Consider the following 24,986-nt stretch of genomic DNA (forward strand, 5'->3'; position numbering starts at 1 on the left):
TATTCCTATAACTTACACAAGTAATTATCAAATCTACATTATACAAGTTGGTGATATGAAGTCAACAACAAATATTTATCACAGAGTAGACACTTCCAAAAAGCTCAAAACCTTTTACTATTACTTTTAAAAAACAAATAAAATTTCATGAGTTCTTTAAGTAGTTGAATAGGGCATGGGGGAATATGGATATTCACAAATAAACTCTCCACAGATTTGAAGGTTCAAGTAACCTTCCAAAAATCAGATAGGCATTTAATAGAACAGGGAAAAGAAATTAGGGCTCCTCCTTTTATTATGATGCCCTGTTCACTATTCAACAAATTTATGCCTATTACTTTCAAGACATAATTAAGCATTCTTTTGTCTAATTTTCATAAACAGCAAAATCTGTACCTACATTTTTAGATACTCTTTTGGGGGGGAAGGAGGTAGAAAAGAAAGAGAGTAGAGAGAATATGAATTTATAATTTCATCAGGTTAATGTGCTCTCAGTTAGGAAATGTCCTCTATCAGTGCAGACCAGCACCTGATTCAGCAACTTACAATTCTTAGAAAAGCTACTTAGGGACTTCTTGGGGGTCATGGACACAGCGTGTATCAGAAGAAGGCCATATACCTACATCTTCCTTTCATGATGGCTCTAAATCCATTATCTGATGGCTAATTTTCCTTGTATATATTGTCCATGTATATTTTGTCAGTTATTATAGTTCATTTATCCAAAGGAAGCTTTATGACAACGCATTTAACTTTGAATTATTTTAAGTCTTCTCTGCCATGTACCTTGTGAAGGCCACAGGTAAGAAAGCATATTTGATGTATCCATAGCCCATGGGCATTATTTTCATCAATTACATTCAAACTGGATCTCTGACCCCAATTATATTAAATAAAAAGCTCATCTTTGATAACTTCCTTTAAAACGAGATGTTCTCTGAATCATGATCTACAAGCTTTAAAATGTTATGCAAAAGTCTCCCCATTAAACAAAAATCACTGAGAGGAAGAGTTGCACAGATGAATCCAGAAAATCTGGGTTCTAAGCATGCCTGATATATCCTGGCAGTGAGACCCTGAGGGATTCAAAAGCAGATCTCTAAGGCTGTTTAAGTTTCCATGAAGTTCCTGACCTTCACTTGTAAAGGGAGTTCCCCAATATATACACCAATAAAATCCTAGATCCAATTCAAATACATTTTTAAAAATCAAAGAAACAAAAGAAAAAAAAATGGACCTCAGTGCTAGACAGCCCCTTTCCATTTTAACAGAGACTGTAGTAGTGTGGCAAAAGAGGAAGGAAGACTGAATTAATTAACAAGTAGCTCTGGGATAGTCTATCAATATTAATTTCGATCTGAGCACTTTACCTAAATGGGAGCTCTGGCAAGATGGTCAATGAAGTGACATATTATTGGAACAACTAGATCAAATCAACAAATATCTTCTTGCAATCAAAAACAAAAAACAGAAGAAAAAAAGGAATCTGAATCAAAAAGGAGCTATGTTTGCAAGTAAGAAGCAAATCAAAGAGAGTAAGCAGAGCTGTTTTTCTCAACAGTCAAAGGCAAGAAAAGACATCATTGTACAGCTTTTCTGAACAATGTCTTTTGCAATAAGACCATCATCAACATAATTGTGGTCTACATTCCAGCTTCTATTAAAGAGGATAAAAAAGGAGAAAAATTCTACAGGAAGAATCTGACAAGCACTTCCAAAAAAGAGAATCATTTTGACACTTGCACCTTAACTATGAAGATGGGCACAGGGGAAGATGATGAAAATATAATGGTAATTATGGTTCAGGTTTGACAAATTGATGAGGCTAAAGGTCAGCTTTTCACAATTCCATATGGGGTTTTATGACTGAATATAGCGGAGGGTGTTTGCAAAATTTTGATTTATTAGCAGTAAATGTTTAATTTGAGTCCCTATAAACCAGGGATCACATAAAAATTTCTTAGGTGAAAAGGGGTCATAAAAGGAAAAAGTTGAAGAAGCCCTGGGTTAAAGGACTACAGACTAGTCATAAAACTCATACCTATTCAGCACTTTAGATTCACAGAGAACTGGTTGGGGCATTCGAGAAGCTAATTAACTTGTCTCATTTTTACATAGGCAGAAGAGGGCCAATTAATGGTGAATGATAATCACTGAGAAGCACAAAAAATGAAATTGACAATATATCAATAGAAGCAAAGAAATTTGTTACTGTATTCAGCTCTGTGTACCTGGACCACTAATTAGAGAAAATATAAAAATATCAATACAGAAGGTGAATGATAAGAAGACATCAAACAAATCCAACAACTTTAACTTGACCTATAAAATGAACAACAAATATATATATATAAAAAGAAGATACAATCCAAGTGCCTTAGCTAGCAAAGAGCGTGATGGATTTAGCTTCAGAAGAACTGAGTGTGAGTCCCAGCTCTTATCATTTTGCTTGTCTGACCTGTTTCTTCATTGGTTAAAATGAAGTGTTTGGGCTCAATGGCCTCAAAGTAGCTTCTAGCTTCTCAATCTATAACCTTGGGATTCTATGCCAAGAAGAGGGATATGATAGAAAAAGGCAGTAAAAATGGCTTAAGAACATAAACTCGCAGGAAACCATTACAAAGGAGGAAGATCATAAAAAAACAAACAAGGCTAGTTTGAATAGAGAGCCCAGTGAGCGTCATCAGACCAAACTGGTGAATCTTCAATAAGGATTTCTTTGTAGCCCCTGTGACTGTCAGAATCCTACCAAGCACAGCTCAGAGTAGACAAGAACTACCTCACAGTGAGGAGACCCACACTGGGCAGGGACCAAGCCCTGAAAACATTCAAGGCTCACATTACACACTATCTCGGGGCAGCAAAGAATCACAGAACATGTTGTTATTAAAAGAGAAAAAGACAAATGAATAACTTTTACTACCCACCCTTCTACAGAAAGATACTTTCTCACTTTTGTGGAAAATAAATTCAACATCAATGATATCATTGGTGAAAATAAGAAATGGGAATATAAAGACTGCCATCAACGATTCTCAAATAGGCCACATCTTTACAAAGTAAACCTTAAGGAAAAAACAAAACTCAAGGCATCATTCGTGTTTATACTAAGATCACATAAGAGCCTTAATAAATGCAAGTAACAGACATATCTGTTTATTAATATGAGCATGTTAATAACTGATTACTGACAAATAAGGCAAGGTATTTGCTACTATGATAAAGAGTAGCAATGTCCAAATGGACAAGATTGTTGAAATTTCTCTGCAGATTCTGTAGGTAGATGATTCTGAGTTGACTGCATCAAAAACTTAGAATATCAACATGGCTACATTCTAGAGACTGCTTTAACAATCCACATGTGGAAAACTAAATGGAGGAAAAATAACTATTGTCCAGACTATTATGCATAGCTGAAAAATCATTCCACTGAGTAAACATATTAATACATATATCTGAGACAGACACTTCAGGTGACTAATAAGCAGTGCTCAAAATTTAAGAGAAGGAAGTTAATAAATAAGTGGATAACACTTAGGAAAACTGCATAATAGTAAATAGCTAACATTTATGTAGAACTTTAAAGTTTACAAAGTATGTATACATATTGTCTTCTTTGATCCTAAGCTCTTTTCAAAATGAACTTTCATCCTGAGTTTAGAATTGATTCTTGCACTTGGAACCAGGCCTCCACACACCACTTCCTGGCAATCTCCACAACATTCCTCCATCCCTAAATCCCCACCTTTAAACTCCTGTTTATGTAATGTTTTCCTCAATTAGAAATTTATTAAAAGCAAAGACTGTTGTGTTTGCTTATATTTGTATCCTTAGAGCTTACTGTCAGTGCTTAGCATAGAGAAAGCATTTAGTAAATGATTTCCCTATCTAGGTATCTATCAACCTCCTAGTTTCAAGAATTCCAGATTATTTCCTAGCACAAAGGCCCCCTTCCCCCCTTTGCCCCCAAAAGAAATACTTTCCTGACAACATCAAATATTTATGAATTTAGGAACACTCAATCACAGAAAAATCAAATTCTGTGTAAAGCAAAGCACTATGGACAGATGCATATTGGGATCAAATGGGCTTTGGGGCATTTCCAAAGATGACTACAGAAGTTCATAAAGAAGAGGTAACATTAAGGAAATGAATGACAGGAAAAGGAGGTAGGCTAGTCATGTAACAAGAACAAGAGGGAACAGATGAACAGCTATAGTTTTCTACTTCGTCCATAAAATGTACAGAGATTTAAAGGAAGGGTTTGGTATGTTTAATGGACACTGAAGAAAGATCTGTGAAAAACACTAACAAAAATCACACAGAAGAAGTGAGAAAGCGTGGAGAGATTGCAAATTACACTAATGGTACCATATTGACAAGATCAGATTCAGTAAATTAGTGAAATAAGAATTAGCTGGCTTTTAAGTATCCTAAAGTAAGATACTGAGCCTTCACAATTCTTTTTGTACAATGCTTAACAGGGACAGGATCAATTAGTAGCTTACTGGTACTTTTCTATAAAGACAATTATGATATATGTATATTCTTCCATGATGATATCCAGGAAAATTCAAATGTTTAATGATGTCAATGTGAGACATTAAGGAATCATAATGAAGCAGAGGGAATACTGAAATGGGAGAAAGAAACCTGTATTCCAGAGAAGTGGTCCTATGATACTGAGCAAGTCATTCAATCTCTTTCCAAATCTTCCACTACTCAAATGTGGAGGAATAGATCAGATGACCCTTTAAGTCCCTTTCATCTTTGAACTTCTGTGAAATTCATAATAATATGATAATTAAAATATAGACAACCTTAATAGAGAAAAAAAAAAAAAGCACTTGAAACGTACCTTCCCTTCAACAAGCAACATTGGGAAACTACCAAAATACAAAGGAACAACGAGGCTTTGAAAAATAACTTCAATAAAAGTAAATTACCTTCTTTGCAAAGACCAAAATCAGCAATTTTCACAAAGCCCTCTGTATCTAGCAACAAGTTATCTAACTTCAAATCTCTATGTGGGGAAAAAAAAGAAATGGAAAAGAAATTAAAATTAATGTAATGAAATGAATATATAACCTGGTTTAAAAAATAAATTCCTTCAGCAATAAATGGCCAAATATCCTCTTTACCAAGTATAGGTTTTCCAAGTTCTGATTTGGGATTTAAATCCTCTATTGCTAATTTTGATTTTTGTTTTCCCCATCTCCTTTTGGCAATACTTATTGCTTTACTTGCAAATTTGATAAATGAGCATTCGGTTCTTTCTGTTATGGTAGGAAAAAAGGAGCATACCCAAAGGAGTGTTTTATCACTTAAGAAAATATAGTTAAAAGAAGAAACCTCAATGCCATAAAACCTCAACAAATTCTGCCTTCATTCATTTAGAATTTGTGACTTTGACCTGAGCAAAGTTTAATTTTGCCACTATACAGGAAAGAAGGAAGGATTTGCCAAGTTAATAAGTAATCTAAAATAAGTTATAGAGAGCATCTTTAATCTTACTGAGAGAATATAAGCATTACAAGGACATTACCACAATTATTTTATCGATGCTAATAATATACTAATTTTTACCTACATCTAGATTCTCTACTTAGGAACCTTTTTGGTTCTTTTTGGCACTTCATTTGAATTATAAATTTATTTGAAAGTAATGAAATTTTTAGTTTGTGGAGTTAGGCCATAATTTTTATTGGCTTTTCTATACCTATTAGTATAGTTTAGTTTACTTTAATTCCTTATAAAGCAAGCAGGAAAAATCAAGCACAACCTATATTTGTGCCAAAATAATCTGAAGTATCCTGAGATCTTTAAATCAGTGAGAAGAAAAGAGGAAAAAAAATTATTTCCAAAGAAAACTTGCTGTTCTTATTTTGAAGTGTCTATTAGCTGTTTGAAAGAATCCAACACATTTTTTAAATAAATCACATAAAAAATATGAGAAGTCTATTTCTTGTCCAAACCCATCATCAGTGTATAAGATTTACTTACCTATAAACAATTTTGTGTTCATGTAAATATTGTAATCCAAGAACTACACATGCAGCATAAAATCTGTTTAAAGAATTAAAGCAAAACAGATTTAATACATTTTATTGATTTTTGCTTTTGATTTATAACCTTCTGCTTTGAAGATACCAAATCTTTTAGCTTTCAGTCAAAAGCAGTTAATTGGTAGAAAGACTGGAGAATTTTCAAAATGCGTTTATATATACTTTATATTCAGACTAGATTTTGTATAGCTACTTGACAAAGCTTTAAATGTATTGACAGAAGTTCAAGAAAATAGAGCAAACTCCAGAAGACAGTTAAAACTAAAGCGTCTGAAGAGATTTTAACTGGCCATTATCTCTTTATTAACTTACCATTTTGAGATATTAGAAAGACTTTGCCTAATGTGATTTTAAAAATATCTTGATTTTTTTCTGGTTCTATGTAATCAAATTATTTTATATTCAATGACTAAATATTAACTATTTGTGTGCACAGCACTGTGCTAGAAGTTTGGAGCAATGTAAAAGGAGATATTAGCTTCATGAAGCTTATGGTGTAGCATGATCAAGATTATACAGAATGGCAGCTAGGTGGTACAGTAAATAAAGTGCAGAGCTTGAAGTCAGGAAGACTCAGTTCAAATTCAGCCTTAGACACTTAGACATCTGTGTGACCCTGGCCAAGTCACTTTGCCCCATTTGCCTCGGTTTCCTCATCTGTAAAAATAAACTGGAGAAGGAAATGGCAAACCACTACAGTATCTCTAAGAAAATGTGACCTCAGACACTTACTAGCTGGGATCCTGGCCAAGTCCCTTCACCTCCATTCCTTGTCTATAAAATGCAGATAAGAGAAGTACTTATGTCCCAGGGTAGTTGTGAAGGTCAAAGGAAATTAATATTTGAGACACTTTGTAAACCTTAAAGCATCATAATGATTACTGTGTCTGAAGGGAGATTTGAACCATTTCCTTTTGACTTTCAAGTCAACTACTCAATAAACTATAACATGCAACTTCAACAGTTTAGGACTAATCAATTTAATACTTTTATCCTTTATGTTTTTCTCAATTTCAAAAGTACACATTTGTCTTCGTAACAAAGTTACTATTAGCTCCCTCAAAGTATAGGGCCTGTGATGTTTCTTTTCTACAGTCCACAGCTAAATTCCAATTAAGGACTGTTACTTTGTCATTGCCATCAGCACTTCTACTAGAAAACAGAATTACAGATGACTAATCATGGTAAAAGTTTAGAGGATATTGAGACCTTTAATGGTGACAGAAAATGGGGAGAAAAAATCAAGAGATCAGAGATGGGTGGTAAACATCAAATAAGTGATTTGTGCAGGGTCACAACAGATTTCAGATTCAGACTTCAAACTTAGATCTCATGACTACAAATCAGCATGTTTTTCATTAGGTAAGTGGAAATGAAACCCAGTAAGGTTGATTTGTTTGAGATACTTAAATCAGTAAGCAAAGTCACTCAGAAATGTCATTTGTTATTTGGGCTAATTCCTGCTAGAACTTTCTTATTACCATGAATAACAGAATAAGGAGTACCTGGACAGTGCAATATAAACTTAGATAAAATAGAAAGAGAACATCTAGAGAACTTTATTAATAACGAAACAGACCTAACCTTCAGAAAGAAATCATAGTTTAATGTTCATGGTTTTGGAAGAAAAATACTTATAAAAGGCACAAAAAGTATATAAGCATACTTACACAGCTCTTGGTTCAGAAAAGACATCAGTATGAATGTGCATCATTAGGTCCCCACCGGCAGCATATTCCATTACGAAGCAAACATGCTCTTTGGTTTGGAAACAAGCAAAAAGGTTCACCAAAAAGGGATGCCTTACACTATTCACAGTTTCAAAAATTCGTTTTTCACACATGAGGCTGCAAAAGGACATTGAAATGGCAATTCAGTCATCGGACATTTAAATTACAACTGATAAATAGCAATCTGCCAGTAAATTAGCACTTATTATGAGAATGACACAGTGCACAGTGTTGGTAATAGAATGAAAAGGTAAGTTCTTACCCACATGCAGCTCTCAATCTAAAGAGGAAGTCATACAAACAACTGTAAAAACCCAACTACGTGCAGAATAAAAAGATAGGCTGGAATAAATTTGGAAGAGCTTTAAAGGTCAAGTGTTTAGAACTTATTTCAGAGAAACAGGAGGCCAACTGAATTTCAGAGCTGGGAGAAGATTGAGGGAGAGAAACTTTTGTATAATCTGGGTGATAATAGCCTGATAGAAGATTTTGTGAGTAGAAAGAAGTGATAAAATGCAACAGATATTTAGTGGTGTAAGCAACAAAACTTGGCAACAATTGGACATGGAGAGAGGAGAGAATAATATCAAAGTTATGAATTTGGGATATCAGAAAAGTGGTGTAGCTTTTTTGACATAAATAGCTAAGTTTAGAAGATGGGTGGGATTGACAACAAAGATGCTAAGTTTTATTTAAGACAAGATAAGTTTGAGATGCCTCTGAAATATTCAGCTTGAAACATCCAATAGGCATAAATCATTGCTGATATGGAACTAAAGATCAGGGAAGAGATTAAGGTTCAATATGTAGCTATGAGTCTCTATATAAAGATGAAAATTAAATCCATGGGAATTATAAGGATATAATGAACTTGGCCGAAGAAAAGAACAGCATATTGTAGAGATGGCAAGGTATAAATGAAGGCTAAGGAAGGAGGAGCCTTTGGGTGGGTCTGGTGGTAATGGTAGGGAAGGAACCAGTTAAGTATGGAGAGGCTAAAGATTAAAGAGATTATTGGATGAGGAGTCTGCTGGAGAAAATAATAAAAGTTGACCTTGGTAAGGGCTACCTTTTTTCAGAAACTAGAGGGAAGAAGGTAAGAGTATAGAAGGATGACAAAAAGTTTTGAAGTGAGAAGGAAGAGCCTGACAATAGGCCAATAGAATTTGTGCTCCTATTCACACTTTTATGTGAAGTCAAAGATGCCACATTGCAAAAAGTAGTTTCACAGGAAGCATCCTGGTATGGGCTGGCAAGTGAAATACCCACATCCATTACAGTAGGTTTGGCATTACTTATTAACTGAGGAATGGCTAAACAATTTGTGGAATATGAATGTAATGGAATACTACTGAGCTATAAAAAATGATGAGCAGGATGATTTAAGAAAAACCTGGAAAGATTTACGTGAACTGATGCAGAGTGAAGTGAGCAGACAGGAGGACATTGTACTTAACAATAACAGCAATATTTTATGATGAACAACTGAATGCCAGCTATTTGAGGAACATAATGATCCAAGACAATCCCAAAGAACTCATAATGAAAAATGCTATCTGTCTCCAGAGAAAGAACTGATGGTGGCTCAATACAAAATAAAACATACTATTTTTTCTCTTTCTTTTTTTTTTTAAGTTTTCTTGCACAAAATAATTAATATGGAAATATATTTTATGTGATTGCCCATGTATAACCTCTATCAGATTATTTTCCATTTCAGAGGAGGAGAAGGAAAGGAAAGAGGATGTAACTTGGAACTCAAAACTTAAAAAAAAATTTTTGAATGGGTTTTACATGTAATTGGGGAATAAATATTTTTAAAGAGAGAATAAGTTTTCCTCTGAATAATTTCCATAGGGAGCTGATGATATATGCAGGCAGAATAATGCTTCTTTCCTTCATGAAATGTGAAGAGTCTCTGACAGAAATTACTATGTGGACACTCCTATCAATACAGTTTACTATTAATTCATATTTAATTATTTTGTGTGATTTTTAAAAAAAATCTTCTTATAAAGCTTTTATAGCATGTCAGAATAATACAAAATAAGCCTACGTTGGTAAATGCAGTCAGATTATGGTGGGAATTAAATTCTAATAATAAATAATTCCAATTTATAATTTATCCTAGAGGTAATAAAGAAGCATTTAAAATTTTTGAGTAAATTAGTAATATGGTCAGATCTGTAACTTAAGAATACTAATTTGGCAAAGAAAGACAATAGCGAAAGGGGAAAACTTGTAGGGAACCAATAATGAGGTTATTGTAATAGTTTTAATAAGAGGTGATAAAAGTCTGAACAAGGGTAGTAGTAGCTATTTGAGTACAGATTATGAATTGCATGCAAAATATAGTGAAACAGATTTGATGTAACTGGGCATCTGATTAAATCTCGGAGGGCTGCTTAGAGGAGAGAAGCTTGAGGTGACAAATTCAACAAGTGGAAGGATGACAGCTTTTCCCCCTTTTAACAATATGAATAAACCAAAAAGTGTGTGTGTGTGTGTGTGTGTGTGTGTGTGTGTGTGTGTGTGTGTGTGTGTATGTGTGTGTATATGTGTACTTTTTGCTCCCTGAGTTTATCACCTATCAAGAGGTGGATAGTGCATGTCATCCCTGAGTCCTGTGAAATCATGGATGAATATTATATTGATCAGATTGTTAGATTCTTTATATTATTAATTATAATTATTGTATAAGTTATCCTCTTGATTCTGTACCTTTCACTCTGTATCAGTTCATAAAAATATTCCCAGATTTCTCTTTGACTTCATTATTTCATATAGCCCTTTCATGTTCTCTCACATTCATATGCCATAACCTGTTCAGCTATTTCCCAATTATGGGGTTCCTTCAGTTTCCAGTTCTTTGCCTCCATTTTACATCACAACAAAGTTGCTATTGCATCTATAAATCCTATTTCTCCTTCTCTGAGGATATCATTATTTTCAAAATAAGTTTGGAAAAAGGATGTGTCTGGGATTAAGTATAATGAGTTCTGTTGGAGACATTTTGATTTTGAGTTGGCTATGGGACATGATATCTCCTCTATCCACCAACAGTTGATAGTGTAAAACCAGACTTAAGAACAGATATTAGGGCTGGACATAGGGGTTTGGGAGTCATCTGCACAAAGATAATTGAACTTATGGGAAGAGATCAGACTACTGAGAAAAACTAGAACAAACAATATTGGACTTGGAATCAGGTGAAGCCTTCGACTCACTAACTATGTGACTAAGGTTAAATCATTTAGCTTTTTTAAACTTCAATTCCCTTACCTCCTTATCTGTAATCTAAGTACCTACCTAATGGAGTTGTTGCAGGGACCAGTAGGTACAAATATTCACAGCAGCTTTTTTTTTTTTTTTTTTGGTGAAGGCAAAGAATTGAAAACTGAAAGGTGCCATCAATTGGGAAAAGGCTAAACAGGTTATAGCATATGAATGTGATAGAATATATGCTAGGTCAAGCAAGCTATTATTAATATCTTCAGATTTTTATTTTCTTAAAATAGTATCCTTGATTTTTTTCCATTCTTTTTATGTCTCCCTTCTTCTAGCTATTTTAGTTAATTAATGCCCAAGAGAATTAAAAACCAATGACCTTCCCTATGTGTTGTTTCTCTTATTAAGAATATGAGCTGGGACTACCTTAATTTTCTATTTATATCCCCAACACTTAGAATAGTGCTTTGCAGAAAACAAGTCCTTTTAATGCTTCATTCATTTATTCCTTCACTTCAACTCCGTACAAAATTCTTCTATGTCTACATCTAGCTACAGATCCCTTAGTCTTTAGTGCCATTTCTATGACCTTATATAAAAATGATATACTTTGAATATAAATGTGGTACTTCTGTTATCTATAAATGTTCTTGAGAATGATCAGAATAAATCCCACTGCAGTTCTGAGAATATAATATTTGGTCTCTTGTTGTCCTCCACCCTCAATGTTCTGGATAGACAGTATTGCCTTTGGCTGCTGTGGAATCTTCATTTGGCAAAGAGGTGATTATTTTTCCTGGCTGAAGCACTTTCTAGGATCTTCTGGTGATTCTATTGGTGAGATTTCTTTATGAAATGATGATAAGAGTCAATGCCTTTATTTTTAGCCATTTTTCACTCAAGACCTAGTTTAGACAGAATGCATTAAATTGCTGTAACTGCAGGTTATATATTCTACTTTTTATCCTTTCTTCTAGTTCATTCTGACCTTTGTTCTACCTAGTTAGACTAAACATAATCCCACAGCTAGTAACTTCCATATCACTAGCAGACAGGAAATGACTCCCAGAGAAATAATTTCCTGTCTGTTAAATGTCAGTTTCATTTTTTGTGATGTTGTTCATAACCTGCCGCAATTAGCCTCTACTTTGTGAAGAGAATATCAGGCTACATAGGTGTGAAATATCTGAATAATTTACAAATCTCTGGGTTTTTCCCCCCCATTTCCGAATCCCAAATTCTATTTTATGCTGCTATCCTTAGTGTTCCCCTTTATATTTAAGTCACTGACATCTAGGTATAAATATTTTGCTTTGGATAATTTGGTCACATTTTTCATAGGATTCTTCTACTGAGTCTACGATTATTACTTTTGATTAAACAAAATTAAACAAGTATTATGGTAAAATTGATTTCTAATTAGTAATGGAAAGTAATGAGAAATGGTTGCAATAAAGTATCAGCCACAAATGGTGTTTTGTAAAGATCTTAATTTAGAAGGCTGGGTCCTCAAAGTAAATGTTAATCCTGAGACTTTAATAGAATTTTTGAAGGCGTATATTGGGGGTAGAATAGAATAGACACGGAATTCAAATTCTGCCTCTAAAATTTAAATACTTGTGGGACCATGGATCTTAAGACCTCTCTTTAAGCCTCAGTTTCCTCATCATAAATGAAGCTACACTAAATAATCCCTGAATTAATCTGAAACTAACCCTATAATCCTGTGCTCTATAAGGGTGACAGATATTGCAGGAGAATGCACAGTAATAATGCTTATACTTTCCCCAACTGAAAACAATGACTCTGATACAGAAATAGAAAGCTTAGAGAAGGGCACTAAACATCTGACTGGAACAAGCACTTAGAAGATTCATACTAAATGTGTATATATAAAGATATGACATCTTAATTTACACATGGTTGATTACCTAGAGTGTTAATGATTTCTTTCTATGGAGCAAAACAAATTAATAAAATATACAAGATATAAATACTCAAAACAAGAAGTTTATAGAATATTAACTCTTAAGAATCTAGAAATAAATTTATATTTGACAATCTTATACCTAGTAAATTAATGTTGTATTTAGCATACAATCATACTATTTACTTCTTTACACAGTAGTATTAACATATTTGCTGTTTTATCCAGCAGTCAAGACAGGACTATTTTGATTTACTTCTTACCTGTGATTGCCAACATACATTTAAGATGGTTGGGATTGGGAAGCAAAGCTAACTGGGATAGACTCGAAATAAAACTTTAAGTAAAAAGAGATAAAATCAAGAATTTGAAATTAAGCTTAAATGAAAAACTGACACAAACTATAGTAATTTGCTGAATTTGAACAGAATCCCAAAGTTATTTTAACTAAACAAAATCTTATTTTTATATAAAACATATAACTGCTGATGTATTTGAATGTAGGAACAAATTTGTATTTTTCTATTAAACCATAACAAAATCAGTTCAAAATGACACTTATTTGACTTCCTGATCAAAATATGGCCTTTACAATTCTACAGTAACTGTGTAACCAGAATATAAAATACCTGTTTCTTACTAGAAAGTAGGTGAGCATTCTTTCCTTTTAAACTACATAAAAAAGCAAGAGTTGATGCTAAAATGGGTTTACTTTAGATTTTTCAAAGCACTCTGGAATTTAAAACGGCAAATTACAGTGTAGCAAGATGTAGGCCCATCATCCTTAATCTCACTCTATGATGTTTTGAATCTTAACATGAACCCTTTTTGGAAAATGAAAATAATTGTAAAGATGTATTTACACAAGAATCTGGATCTCATGGCTAATAAGTTTTTAAAAATTAAATATAATTATAACAATGTTTAAAAGTCTACCTGCTGTGTTCAAAGCATCATGGTCTTTTAAATGCTATATTATTATAGTCATCATCTAGATAATATAAGACACCTGTTCAATTTTAAACAGTGACAGTAAATGTAGCTATTATGAACTATGCTCTAGACTCCATTTAATAGTTTCACACTACAGATGAATTCCTACCCTGCACATATTACAATCTGTTTTTAATTATGAACACAAAATCTGGAAGTTAGTTTGTTTTTTAAAGCTTTAGGCTTTTGTGTGCCTTCATTCTAAAAAAATATTAACAGAAACCTAATATTAGGAAATTGTAAAGAAAATGTTAAAATGAGATTCATAGCCCAATCAAGATCAAGGATAACTGACCCCTAAAGTTTTTCTAGTTTCAGATCTAGAATCCTAAGGAATTTCTACGAAAATGCTAATACATTTAGTAAAATAATTAAAAAAAAAATTTCAGCCAATCCAGATTATGGGAAGAGATAGGTAATGCTTCCTTAGGAAATGTGACTGATTGAACAAAGTATTTTATTCTAATGTAAAGATCTAAAACTGTGGCTTATTTTAATTAATTAATTAATGATTTAAAAAATCAAATTAAATTAATAAATTAAATAATTAAATGTTATTTATAATCACCTAAAAATTTTCACATGATTTGAAACAAAAGCCTACTGTCAAATAATGCGGCGGTTTTGCTGCTCAACATAAGATCATTGGCTCCAGTGGCTCCCTATTATTTCTAAAATCTAATGTGAGAAATGCTCTGGAATTTAAAGTTCTTTGCAACTTATTTTTTCCTGCTTTCCATTTTTTCTGCGTTTTCTTCTCCTCTAAGCACTCTAATCAAGTGATGCTCCTAACTCTGCCTCTGCTGTGGCTATCCCTCATGCTCCAAATGTGCTCTCCTCTCACTTCACCTGGAATCTTTTAATAGTTGACTCAAATCCCACCTTAGGCAGAAGATGAAGTCCATGTGGCCTCACCACTCCCCCTTTCTGAGATTATCTTCAATTTACAGGGTCTGTGTGTGTGTGTGTGTGTGTGTGTGTATATATATATATATATGTATATATATATATATATATATATATATATATATATATATATATATATATATATATATATATATATATATATATATATATATATATATATCCTATTAGAAAGAACTTCTTGAAGGCAAATAACCTAACTTTGTCTTTCTTTATATCCTCAGCAATGCACCACCCAGTGCCTAGAACAGAGAAAGTGCTTAAGAAATGCTTAGTAACTATTCACCTAGAAAATTTGGGAACATATATATTAGAGGAAAAGCTCAGATTGATCCTCATAAGCTTATTTTATAATCATTAATATTTTTCTAATCAGCAACTTTTAAACATCAATCAAAAATAGAATGGAATTAATCAACAATAAGATTTGTCCCCACTTGATCTAATTTTTCACCATTTCTCAATATTCTACTTTAGCTTGGGTAACTCATCTTCAAAGGCCATGTTAATTCTCAACTACATTGTCATTGGGCTTCTCTTCTTGTTTTTTGAGGTCTAGCACAAATTTTTTCTTTTTTTTAAGTCCTTATCTTTAATCCTCCAAACCTTGAAGTAGTTTTATTCCAAATTCTCATCATGTATATTACTTATTTTGCTGCTAGTGACTTACATTGAATTAGTTTATTTTGCATTATTTTATTCTATATAATTTCACTTGTCTATGAATTTTTCCTGACCCCTGGCACTCTCCCTTACCCTACATCAAAGGTATTTCCAATTAAGAGACTAATATGCATAATTAGGAGCTATCAAAGCTGGTGGAAGTCCTCGAAGAAATTGAGAGCATTTTTTTTCTCCTTTAGCAATGACCTCTCTACCATCTCAATCATTCCATATATTCAAAGTCTGGCTCTTCTAGAAGAGAATAGACACTAAGATTCAAGGGAACTCTGAATTACATATAGGTAGTTGATTCCTGCTACTTTATATCATAAAGAACTAGATCTTTCTTCTGAGATTTCTCCAACCTTTACGTGAGGGGTACTGCTATCCAGGGGAATCATTATTTTCCTTTTTATTTTTTGGTTTTTATTGACATCTAACTTTACACAACTTTCCTCTCCTTTCCCCCTTTCTGCTAACTTAGGACCTAATGAGATGAATATCAACCAAGCTACCTTATCTTTCTTCTCTTTGTCTTCCACACCACACTAAAGTGGCAGCTACTTTATACCCTATATAGGGCAAGTCTCATCATCTCATGGGAAAGTCTGTGTCAGGTAACACAAGATCCAAGGACCACCTGTGCTCCTCTCCCCCCCAAAACTTGCTCCCTACCATTTCTTGATTTCATGCACGACTATGCTATCTCCTCAGCTAGCTGGAGACTGATGGGACTATGTCATATTCTTTTTGGACCTCCCTCTGGTACCAAACACAGCACCAGGTATACTGTAAGTACTGAAACATTCACTGAATTAACACTGGTACCAGACATTAATGGGCTTTCCTTTTAATTATACCAAAACATTTGAATCATATATTCTTCTGTGTATATATGCATACATTCATTCACACACACACACACACACACACACACACACACACACACACACACACACACACACACACGTTATTGTTTTTAGCCATGTCTGAGTCTTCATAACCCCATTTGGGGTTTTCTTGGTAGAGATACTGGAGTGGTTTACCATTTGCTTCTCTAGTTCAACTTACAGAGGAGGACTGAGGCAGACAGGATAAAGTGATTTGTCTGAGTTCACACGGGTAATAAGTGTGTGAGGCCAGATTTGAACTCAGAAAGATGAGTCTTCCTGACTCCAGGTCTGGTATTCTACCACTGTACCACTTAGCTGCTTATGTTCTAAGTGGTATAAGGAAACAGATAAAACTGAAAATAGATGATTATCAAAGATATTTTCGGATTCTGAATTTCTCTCCATTACGGAGAATAACAGCCTATGCTCTGTGTTGAAGTTCAATCTCTTATTTTCCTTTTTATTGAATTATGAATAATATTTTTCTCTTAATTAAAAAGTGTATCCTACAAAGAACTGGCTTGCATAATACACTATATGTAATTGAAAAGTATTTAAAAAAAAAAAAAAGGATTACTGAAGAAGTCAGCACTAGTTTTTCTTAATATCATTTTATAATGTAAGATCTTTAACTTTTTCTGGAATCAAGTCAAATTTTTTTTTTCCAGAAAAAGATTTGCCTTTACTATATCAAATGATTAACATTCCAATTTCTTTTTTGGATTGAACTAATGATTTTCTTGGCTACTAGGAACTCTAGATGAGAAAATGTCCTTTGCCACTGCAGATCTGCAATCTGAGGGGGAAGGGAAAGAAGGAATCAGACAGACAGACACTACTTGGTGTCCCAGAACTCCAGTAGGTCCTATTCTGGAGATTAGCCAAATCTATTATGCCTCCACACTACAAATAAAGAGGCAAGCAATATGATGGGAGAATTTAACTGGATGACTTATCAAATTGCTCACTGCCATACAAGGAATTTGGTTCTCCAGTGAATCCTGGAAATACACATAAAAATTTCTGTGTGATTTCAGGTAGCAGGAAAAAGAAAAGAAGTGAAAAGGAACAAAAAAAATTTAAGTGGATCTAATCTAATTCAACTTGGACCACAGATAAACCCATTTTAAGCTCTTATTACTCCCTCAGCATATTGAAAATGGTATGGTATTTTGCATTAAAAGATTTTTTTTTAAAACATACAACATTCTCTTAATTTAGCAATTCTGTATAAGGTAGAGGCTGACAAGGTATCATTTAGTATTTTTAAATATTGTAAAACAGTATCAGAAAAGTCAAATGACTTCTCCCTTGTTTGTTACACAGACACACACACACACACACACACACACACACACACACATGGTCTTCTCTGTACTCTCTCCATCTAGAGAAAGAGCAGGGGAAAACAGAATTTGAAGCTAGAAGACCAGTTTCTATGTACCATACAGCAACCCATGAACATTAACAGATATTGCTCTAATGAAATACATATTTCTTCCAAATATTAGAAGGATGATCTCATGACTCAACATTTCTTATCTTAAGTGATATTGCTACTTGTTTTACAATGAATGAACTAAGTCCCTCTCTCCTGCTGTTTATGTTTAGCATATCTCCTTATTCTGGGAGTCTGGATCTGTAATTTCATTGGTATTAAGCAGAGGGCCACACCAATCTCACCTACCATATCTATATGGTCTGCAAATTTCACTTTTGCAACATCTCTTGAATACTCCCTCTTCTCTCCTGACTCTACCCCAAGCTGGTGCACATCCTCTTGCACACCTTGATTGCTCCAATATCTGCTAATAGATCTGCCTGTCTCTAGGCTCTCATTCCAAAACACACTCCACTCAGCCACTAAAGTGATTTTTCTAAAGGGTAAAATCATATCAGCCCCTCCTACTCAATCAGTTCCAGTGGCTCCCTATCGTCTCTGTTTGGCATTCAGAAAACTATCACCTAGCCCCCTTTTATCTTTCCTGTCTTCTTTCACTTTATTCCCTACCAAATATTTTTTGATCCAGTGACACTAGCTGCCAGGAAGTTCCAAAAACCTGCCACTTCATTTATTGGCTCCAGGCTTTTTTCTGGCCTCCTCCACTCCAAGTACTGACCTCTCTGGCTTCCTTCAAGTCTCAACTAACATTCCATGCTGCACAGGAAGCCTTTCTTTTTAACCCTACAGCCTGCCCTCTTGCTAATTTACTTTCTGCTCTGTTCTCTATGTAGATTGCTTCGTACACATGCATTCGCTTGTTGTCCCCTTTATTAAATTGTAAACTTTAAGGGAGTGGCTATAAGCTCAGTGCCTGGTACACAGTAGGAGCTTTATATATGTAATTAACTGATAGGGAACCCCCAACGAGGAAATTTCTTCAGCCATAATAGATCACTAACTATTCTTAGACAGTTGTTTGGGGCACTGAAAGATTAAGAAACTTATCTCAGAATCAGTCTATTTCAAAGATGGGTTTGAACCCAGATTTTTACATAGTCTGAGGTCAGTCCTCTGTCCACTAAACCAAATTGCCTATCAATATCTTTTCCCATACAGCCACTGCAATTTATATATATGTATAATATAAATATACATAATACTGATTTACATTTAATGAGCTCTTAAAAATAAAACATAATTAGAATATTTTAAGAAAATAAAAATTCAGGAAAAGAATATTACAGAAAAATGGATATGAATCTATAAGAAAGATCATTCTCAAAAGTAGAAAGTATAAAGAGTTAAACCAAACATATTTTCTACTACACTGTTGGGGTTTAACAAACCATTTGCTGCTTCTACAAAAGTGGATAATTCATATTAATTGATATCAACAATAATCACACTGATATTACTTTTATCCTTTAAATCATTCTTTTAAAGGATCTATAATAATTTTGTATTTTATGTTATATGAATTCTTATCTAGAATGAAGAATGGCAGCTGCTTACATTTACATATTACTTTACAATTTTCTCACAACTATAGATAAGTAATGCTAATTCCATTTTATACATGAGAAGGCTGAGTTTGAGATGTTTTAAATGACTTTGTCAAAGGCACACAGCTAATGAAAATTGGAGTGAGGATGTGAACTTAAGAGTTCAAACTCATGTCTAACCACCTTTTCTTACACCCCAATGCCAAACACTTCAAAAAATTAAGTATCTATTTTGTAGCCAGGCAAGAGGCCAAGCCATGAGAATAAAAAGAAAGGCAAAAACAGGGCTCTTGCTTCAATGAACTCACATTCTCATATGAGAGGCAAAATGTAACCAGACATAGATGGTATATATAGAAAATAATTTCCTTCCTGTAGGGATGAAGGGAAGAATGTAAGGTTTGAGCTGAGTCTTGCAGGAGGCCAGAACAGCCACTGCCAAAGATGAGTCACAAGCTGGGAGTGCTCTGTTTGAAGAACATCCTGGAAGCCAGGGCTACTGGACCATGTGCAGGGGAAGCAAAGCACACAAACTACAAAGTTGGGAAGAGCTTTTTATGGCAGAACATACGCTACTTGTCCTTAAAAGAACAGGGAGAATTGAGAGTTTACTGAGGGGGATGGGGGAATCTGGCCTGCCCTCTGGGAAGGTCACTCTAGGAGCTGCATATGTGGGGGATGGAGTGGGCAGAGATTTGAGAGAAGGCAAGGGACAAGAAGGCCACCTGCAACAGTCCAGGTGTATGAGTAAGGGAGGCATGTGTGTGGAAGGAAGAGAACGTAGGCCAAACAGGTTATGAGAGTACAAACATGACTCAGTCCATTAGAAGATCCATTAGACTGGGAGCTCCTTGAGGTTGGGGACTGTCTTTTGCCATTTTTTGTATCCCCAAAGCTTAATTAATGTTTATCAACTGAGAGGACGGTCATACCCTGCCCTCAAAAGTCATAGAGATGTGCATAGCCAAAATGGCAGAATATCAGGAAGTGACACAACCCAGCTTCTCCACAAACATACCACATTAAGTCCTGATTGGGAAATCCAGGAAAAATCACAGTGTCACTTATCTAGCCCATGCTGGCAAAGGAAGACAAGAAGAGAAGTGGTCTGTGGACCTTGGGACCGGATCTGGCCAGGGGATTATCACCTTGAAACTGAAAGAAAACTAAACCAGGGTAAGGAGAGATGCCCAAAAGAACAGCCTGATCTTGTGATCCTATATAATGGGTTTCAAGTTGGCAATGCTGTCATTCCCTACCCAGTTTTGACTATGGATCCAAGGAAGGCTGGGGTGGTGGTCCAGGGTGAGGGATGGTTTTGGGCTTAAGATTGTAAAATGAGCTAGGAATAAGTCCAAAAAAGAAGGATCAGCTGTGTGGCTAAGCCCAGGAGCTGAGGGGGGTTCTAGTGGATCCCAAGTTTCAGCTCAGTCTGAATTCTGCAGCAGAATAGTCATGTCTGGAATCCTAGACCAAAGGGAACCACCAGTTCTGTCTTTTTGAACCATGGAACTTCCTGGCTAATTCAAAGGGATTGAGTCCAGCAACAGACTACTAGAACTTGCAGCAGGATGGTTGTGTAGACCTATATCTAGACCAAGAACATACAGAGCTTTTTGGGGAGCATTGAAAACTTGCAGGCTAGTGGGATTCTAGTAACACACTCAATACACCAAAAAAGCAACAAACAGTGCCAAAAGGACAAAAGCTTAACTCAGACAGTCCCCAATGAAGTGAGCAAAGATTGACATAAGCCTAAAGCCATAGAAGTAAATTGGAAGAATGAACAAACAAAAAATTTGGAATAAGCGATATAAAACAATATCCAAGAAAAAATAAATTCCCTAAAATTCTGAATTGATCAAAAAGAAGTTAATAAATTTTTGATTAATGAGTTTCTTCCAAACAAGATGTTTGGAAGAAAAGAATTCTAGGGAGAAAGATAATGTTAATTTGGATACATCTATGGGGACATCTAATTTAAGATATTCAAGGGGCAGTTAACAATGTAAGATTTGAGCTATGAATAGATATAGAACTCTGGAAATCATTTGTACAGAGGTAAATTGAACCCATAAGAACTGATGAGATCACTATGCAAAATAATTTGAGGGATGGGAGAAAGTATTAGACCTTGAGGGAAAAAGTATGGTTTATTGGTCTGACCTCAGTGACAATTCAGCAAAGGAGAAAGAAAGAAAAGGATGGTAAGAAAAAGAACTACCAGAGAGTAGTATCATAGAAAATATTCAAAAGAAAAGGATGACAAACAGCATCAAAAGTCACAAAAGAGGTTATGAGAGATAAAGACTGAGAAATGAAAATTCAATTTGGCAATTAATACACCACTTTTATTCTGAAGAGAATTGTTTCAATTAAATGATGTGGCTAAAAGTCAGATAATAGACAATTTATCAATGAGTGAGAAGAAAGGAATAAAGGCACTGAATTTATGAGGCTTTCTCAAGAATTGTAGCCTTGAAGGAGAAGAGAGAGAAAAGATGATTGCTAGCTGGGAATTACTAGAAATAGGTGAGATTTTTGTTGTTGTTGTTGTTGTTTTAAAAGATACTGGTTCCTCTTTGCCTACCTGCCTATCATTGTGTGACTATCAATTAAGTGACATTGAGAAAAATGTGATGAGAAGGCTGTTAAAGGATCAGTTATAACTTTTTCACAACAATTAGAGAATTTCCTTACTCTAACATTTTCAATATCAAGAACAAGTAAGTTGTAGCTATTGTTTATTTCTGAATTTCATTATGATGTGTTTGAATTCATTAACCAGTTAAATTTTTCTAAAAAGAGAGCGAGAAATGCAGAAAGAAAATATTACAGAAGGTTTGGAAAAAGGCTTACACATAAGCACATAAAATACCTCATTCCTTAAAATATTTTCTATCAGAAAAAAAAATGAACATTAAATAATTTTAGTTTGGGGCAGCTAGATGGCACAGTGGATAGAGCCCTGAAGTCAGGATGATCTGAGTTCAAATCTAACCTCAGACATGTATCACTTCCTATCTATGTGATCCTGGGCAAGTCACTTAGCCCCAATTGTCTCAGAAAAAAAAAAAATAATAATAATTTTAGTTTGCTTTCTTTAAACTAACCTGTCTACTTCATCCCGAGCAACGATATCTCCTTTCTTTAAGGCTTTTATGGCAAACATCTCATTTGTATTTTTGTATTCAGCCAAAAGCACCTGCAATGATATAGAAAAATATAAAGTAAATTATTTACTTACACTTTGTATTTCACCTATTTTTTTCCAAAAAGGATGAGACTGCTTCTAAATTAAAACTAATCCTAAATTTTAGGATTAGTTAAGAAAACTTTAAAGGCATACCTTTCCAAAATGCCCTCTACCCAATACAGCACAACACCTAAAGTCTTGAAGACTAAACTGAAACCTCTGTGGAGATCTGAAAAAAAGCAATTATCAACACAATTATTAGACTAAATTATAAACTTAAAATGAAAAATCTATTCAGGAAGTTTCATATTATCATACATTTAGATTACCTTCTATCCTCAGGTTCTTGAACACTTCTGTACTCTAGGCCTGATTGAGGGATAGGAGGCTCATATTCAGCTTGTTTTTTTGAAGCAATATTATTTCTGTCATTTTCAAAATTAAAAGTTGTTTCTGAATCCTAATGAAGTATTGAGAAAAAAAAATCAATTAGCCTTCAAAAAGTATAAGAATACAATCAGAGCTGGTTAAAAATAAAATTAAATAATTATAGAGGCAATATAGTCTTCTAAACAAAATATGAATGCAATCTAATGAGGTTGAAATAATCAAGTACATGTGATCTAACCAAGCTTAACATTTTGTTCACATACAGGAATGGTTACCTGGTTAATTCTATAAACACTTATTAGGTACCAATTGTGTGTTGGGTAATATGCAATTCTCCAAGACATATATAAATTTGTATAAAAGACAACATAAACAAACTTATGGGGTTTACAGTCTAATGGGAAGGAAGTGGTGGTGAAATAAAAAACAACTAATGCAGCCTAAAATGAAAATGCATACTCATATGATATGCTTCAGACACATAAAAGAAATGGATAACTTTTGGGCTCAATCTTCATCTGACATTAGTCATCTGAACACCAAATTGTTAATTTCAAAAAATGTTAAAGATTAAGATGCTGGCTCTTATTACATCTAATATGATTGGGATAATTTCATACACAATAAATATACATAATCTATTTGCAGATACATTATTTAAACCAGTTTAAAATTATATCACTGTGTTTTGCATAACTTCATATTGCGGGTTGGAGGATAGAGAGGAAAGGAGAGGATCTAGAACTCAAAAACTTTAATAACAAATGCTAAAAAAATTGTTTTACATGTAATTGGGAAAGTAAAATATTAAAACTAAAAATAAAACTATCAATAAATCCTCTATGAACATTTATAATTTTAATTTGCTTGGCCAAAATAAAGGTTTTAAAACTGTCTTGCCTGTCCTGGTACATCCAAAACTCTTAACTCTGAAGGTTCATGTATTTCTCCAAAAGAAGATGCACGTGGTGGGGCTGGAGGTGCTTCTGGTTCAAGTTCAAAGTCCAATTTGGTTACTGTAGGATCACTTGTAAAAGAAAAAATTATTTACCAAAAGTAGTAAATTGAAAGCACTCATTTTAAAATGTCTTTAGATTTTTAAAAAACTGTCAGCTTGAGATTCTTTTAATGAATACAGAAATATTAGCTTCACATTCCTACTGGAAGTTTAAATAAAGGAAATTTAACTAATTCAGTGTAATCAACATATATAAAAATTCTCTAATTACTGTTTTTATTAAACCCTGCTTAAAAATACAAGATATATACCTTGCTGGCGGTGTTAGTTCTGGAATACGCACATCAACCACAGGTACTGTTGTAGGCCCAGGAGCCTGAGGACTAAAGGTGCCAGAATGATTTACCGTTGGAATTGCTCTTCTCACCAACCTTCCCCAAGTGGCAATATTAATATTCATTTGAGGAGCTCTGAGAAATGTTTTGCCTATGGATATTGTGAATAAAAAGACAGAGTGCAATAATTTCTTTACATATTACCAAAAGCCGTAATTAAAAAAAATCATATTCATGTGTTCATAATTTATGAGGAACCAACTGAATTTGTCACCTTTTTAGCAGTTCTAAACTATTCATTATTAGATGCAGTTGCATCATATCAATTGTAAATAGCTTCAATATACATAGAAAAAGTCTTGCTCTCACTTTTTTGAATCCCATTTAGATTTTTATTATGAAGTACTTCAGTATCTCATCACATAAAAACTTTCTTTTCCTTTAATAAATAATTACCTTGTTGTTTTGAAAAAATTTTCTTTTGTCTTTGAAGCTTTGGTCTTCTTTCAATAACTGGATTAAAAAAGGTAACCTGTAATAAAGGAAGTATAATAAGTTTAAAGTCTATATGATTACCAATCTACGAAATCTACTGGAATCCTCTATTATGAGAACTCTATGGGGTCCTAGAGATCCTTTAGTTGAATGTGTTCAGCATAGGAAAAGTAAGGTCAAAATCAGTGGGAAAGCCAGATAGGACAACAAATCTCTAACACTTGAGCCAGTATCAGGCACTAG

The 24,986-nt window shown here is 34.0% G+C and overlaps 1 protein-coding gene across 3 annotated transcripts in view; it reads right to left on the reverse strand.

Annotated features, from left to right (window-relative positions):
- Positions 1 to 24,986, reverse strand: part of PKN2 (protein kinase N2) — a 152,776-nt gene that overhangs the window by 13,660 nt on the left and 114,130 nt on the right. For all 3 annotated transcript variants that reach the window (XM_074266308.1, XM_074266309.1, XM_074266310.1), the window contains 9 exons: positions 24,705 to 24,780; positions 24,225 to 24,399; positions 23,856 to 23,982; positions 22,895 to 23,025; positions 22,719 to 22,794; positions 22,483 to 22,574; positions 7,736 to 7,912; positions 6,004 to 6,066; positions 4,947 to 5,023 (listed from right to left, as the gene is read on the reverse strand). In XM_074266308.1, coding sequence (XP_074122409.1) covers positions 4,947 to 5,023; positions 6,004 to 6,066; positions 7,736 to 7,912; positions 22,483 to 22,574; positions 22,719 to 22,794; positions 22,895 to 23,025; positions 23,856 to 23,982; positions 24,225 to 24,399; positions 24,705 to 24,780 — 994 coding nt within the window. The remainder of the gene's footprint in view (positions 1 to 4,946; positions 5,024 to 6,003; positions 6,067 to 7,735; positions 7,913 to 22,482; positions 22,575 to 22,718; positions 22,795 to 22,894; positions 23,026 to 23,855; positions 23,983 to 24,224; positions 24,400 to 24,704; positions 24,781 to 24,986) is intronic.

This window comes from Sminthopsis crassicaudata, chromosome 4 (assembly GCF_048593235.1).
Source record: "Sminthopsis crassicaudata isolate SCR6 chromosome 4, ASM4859323v1, whole genome shotgun sequence".
Lineage (NCBI taxonomy): Eukaryota > Metazoa > Chordata > Mammalia > Dasyuromorphia > Dasyuridae > Sminthopsis > Sminthopsis crassicaudata.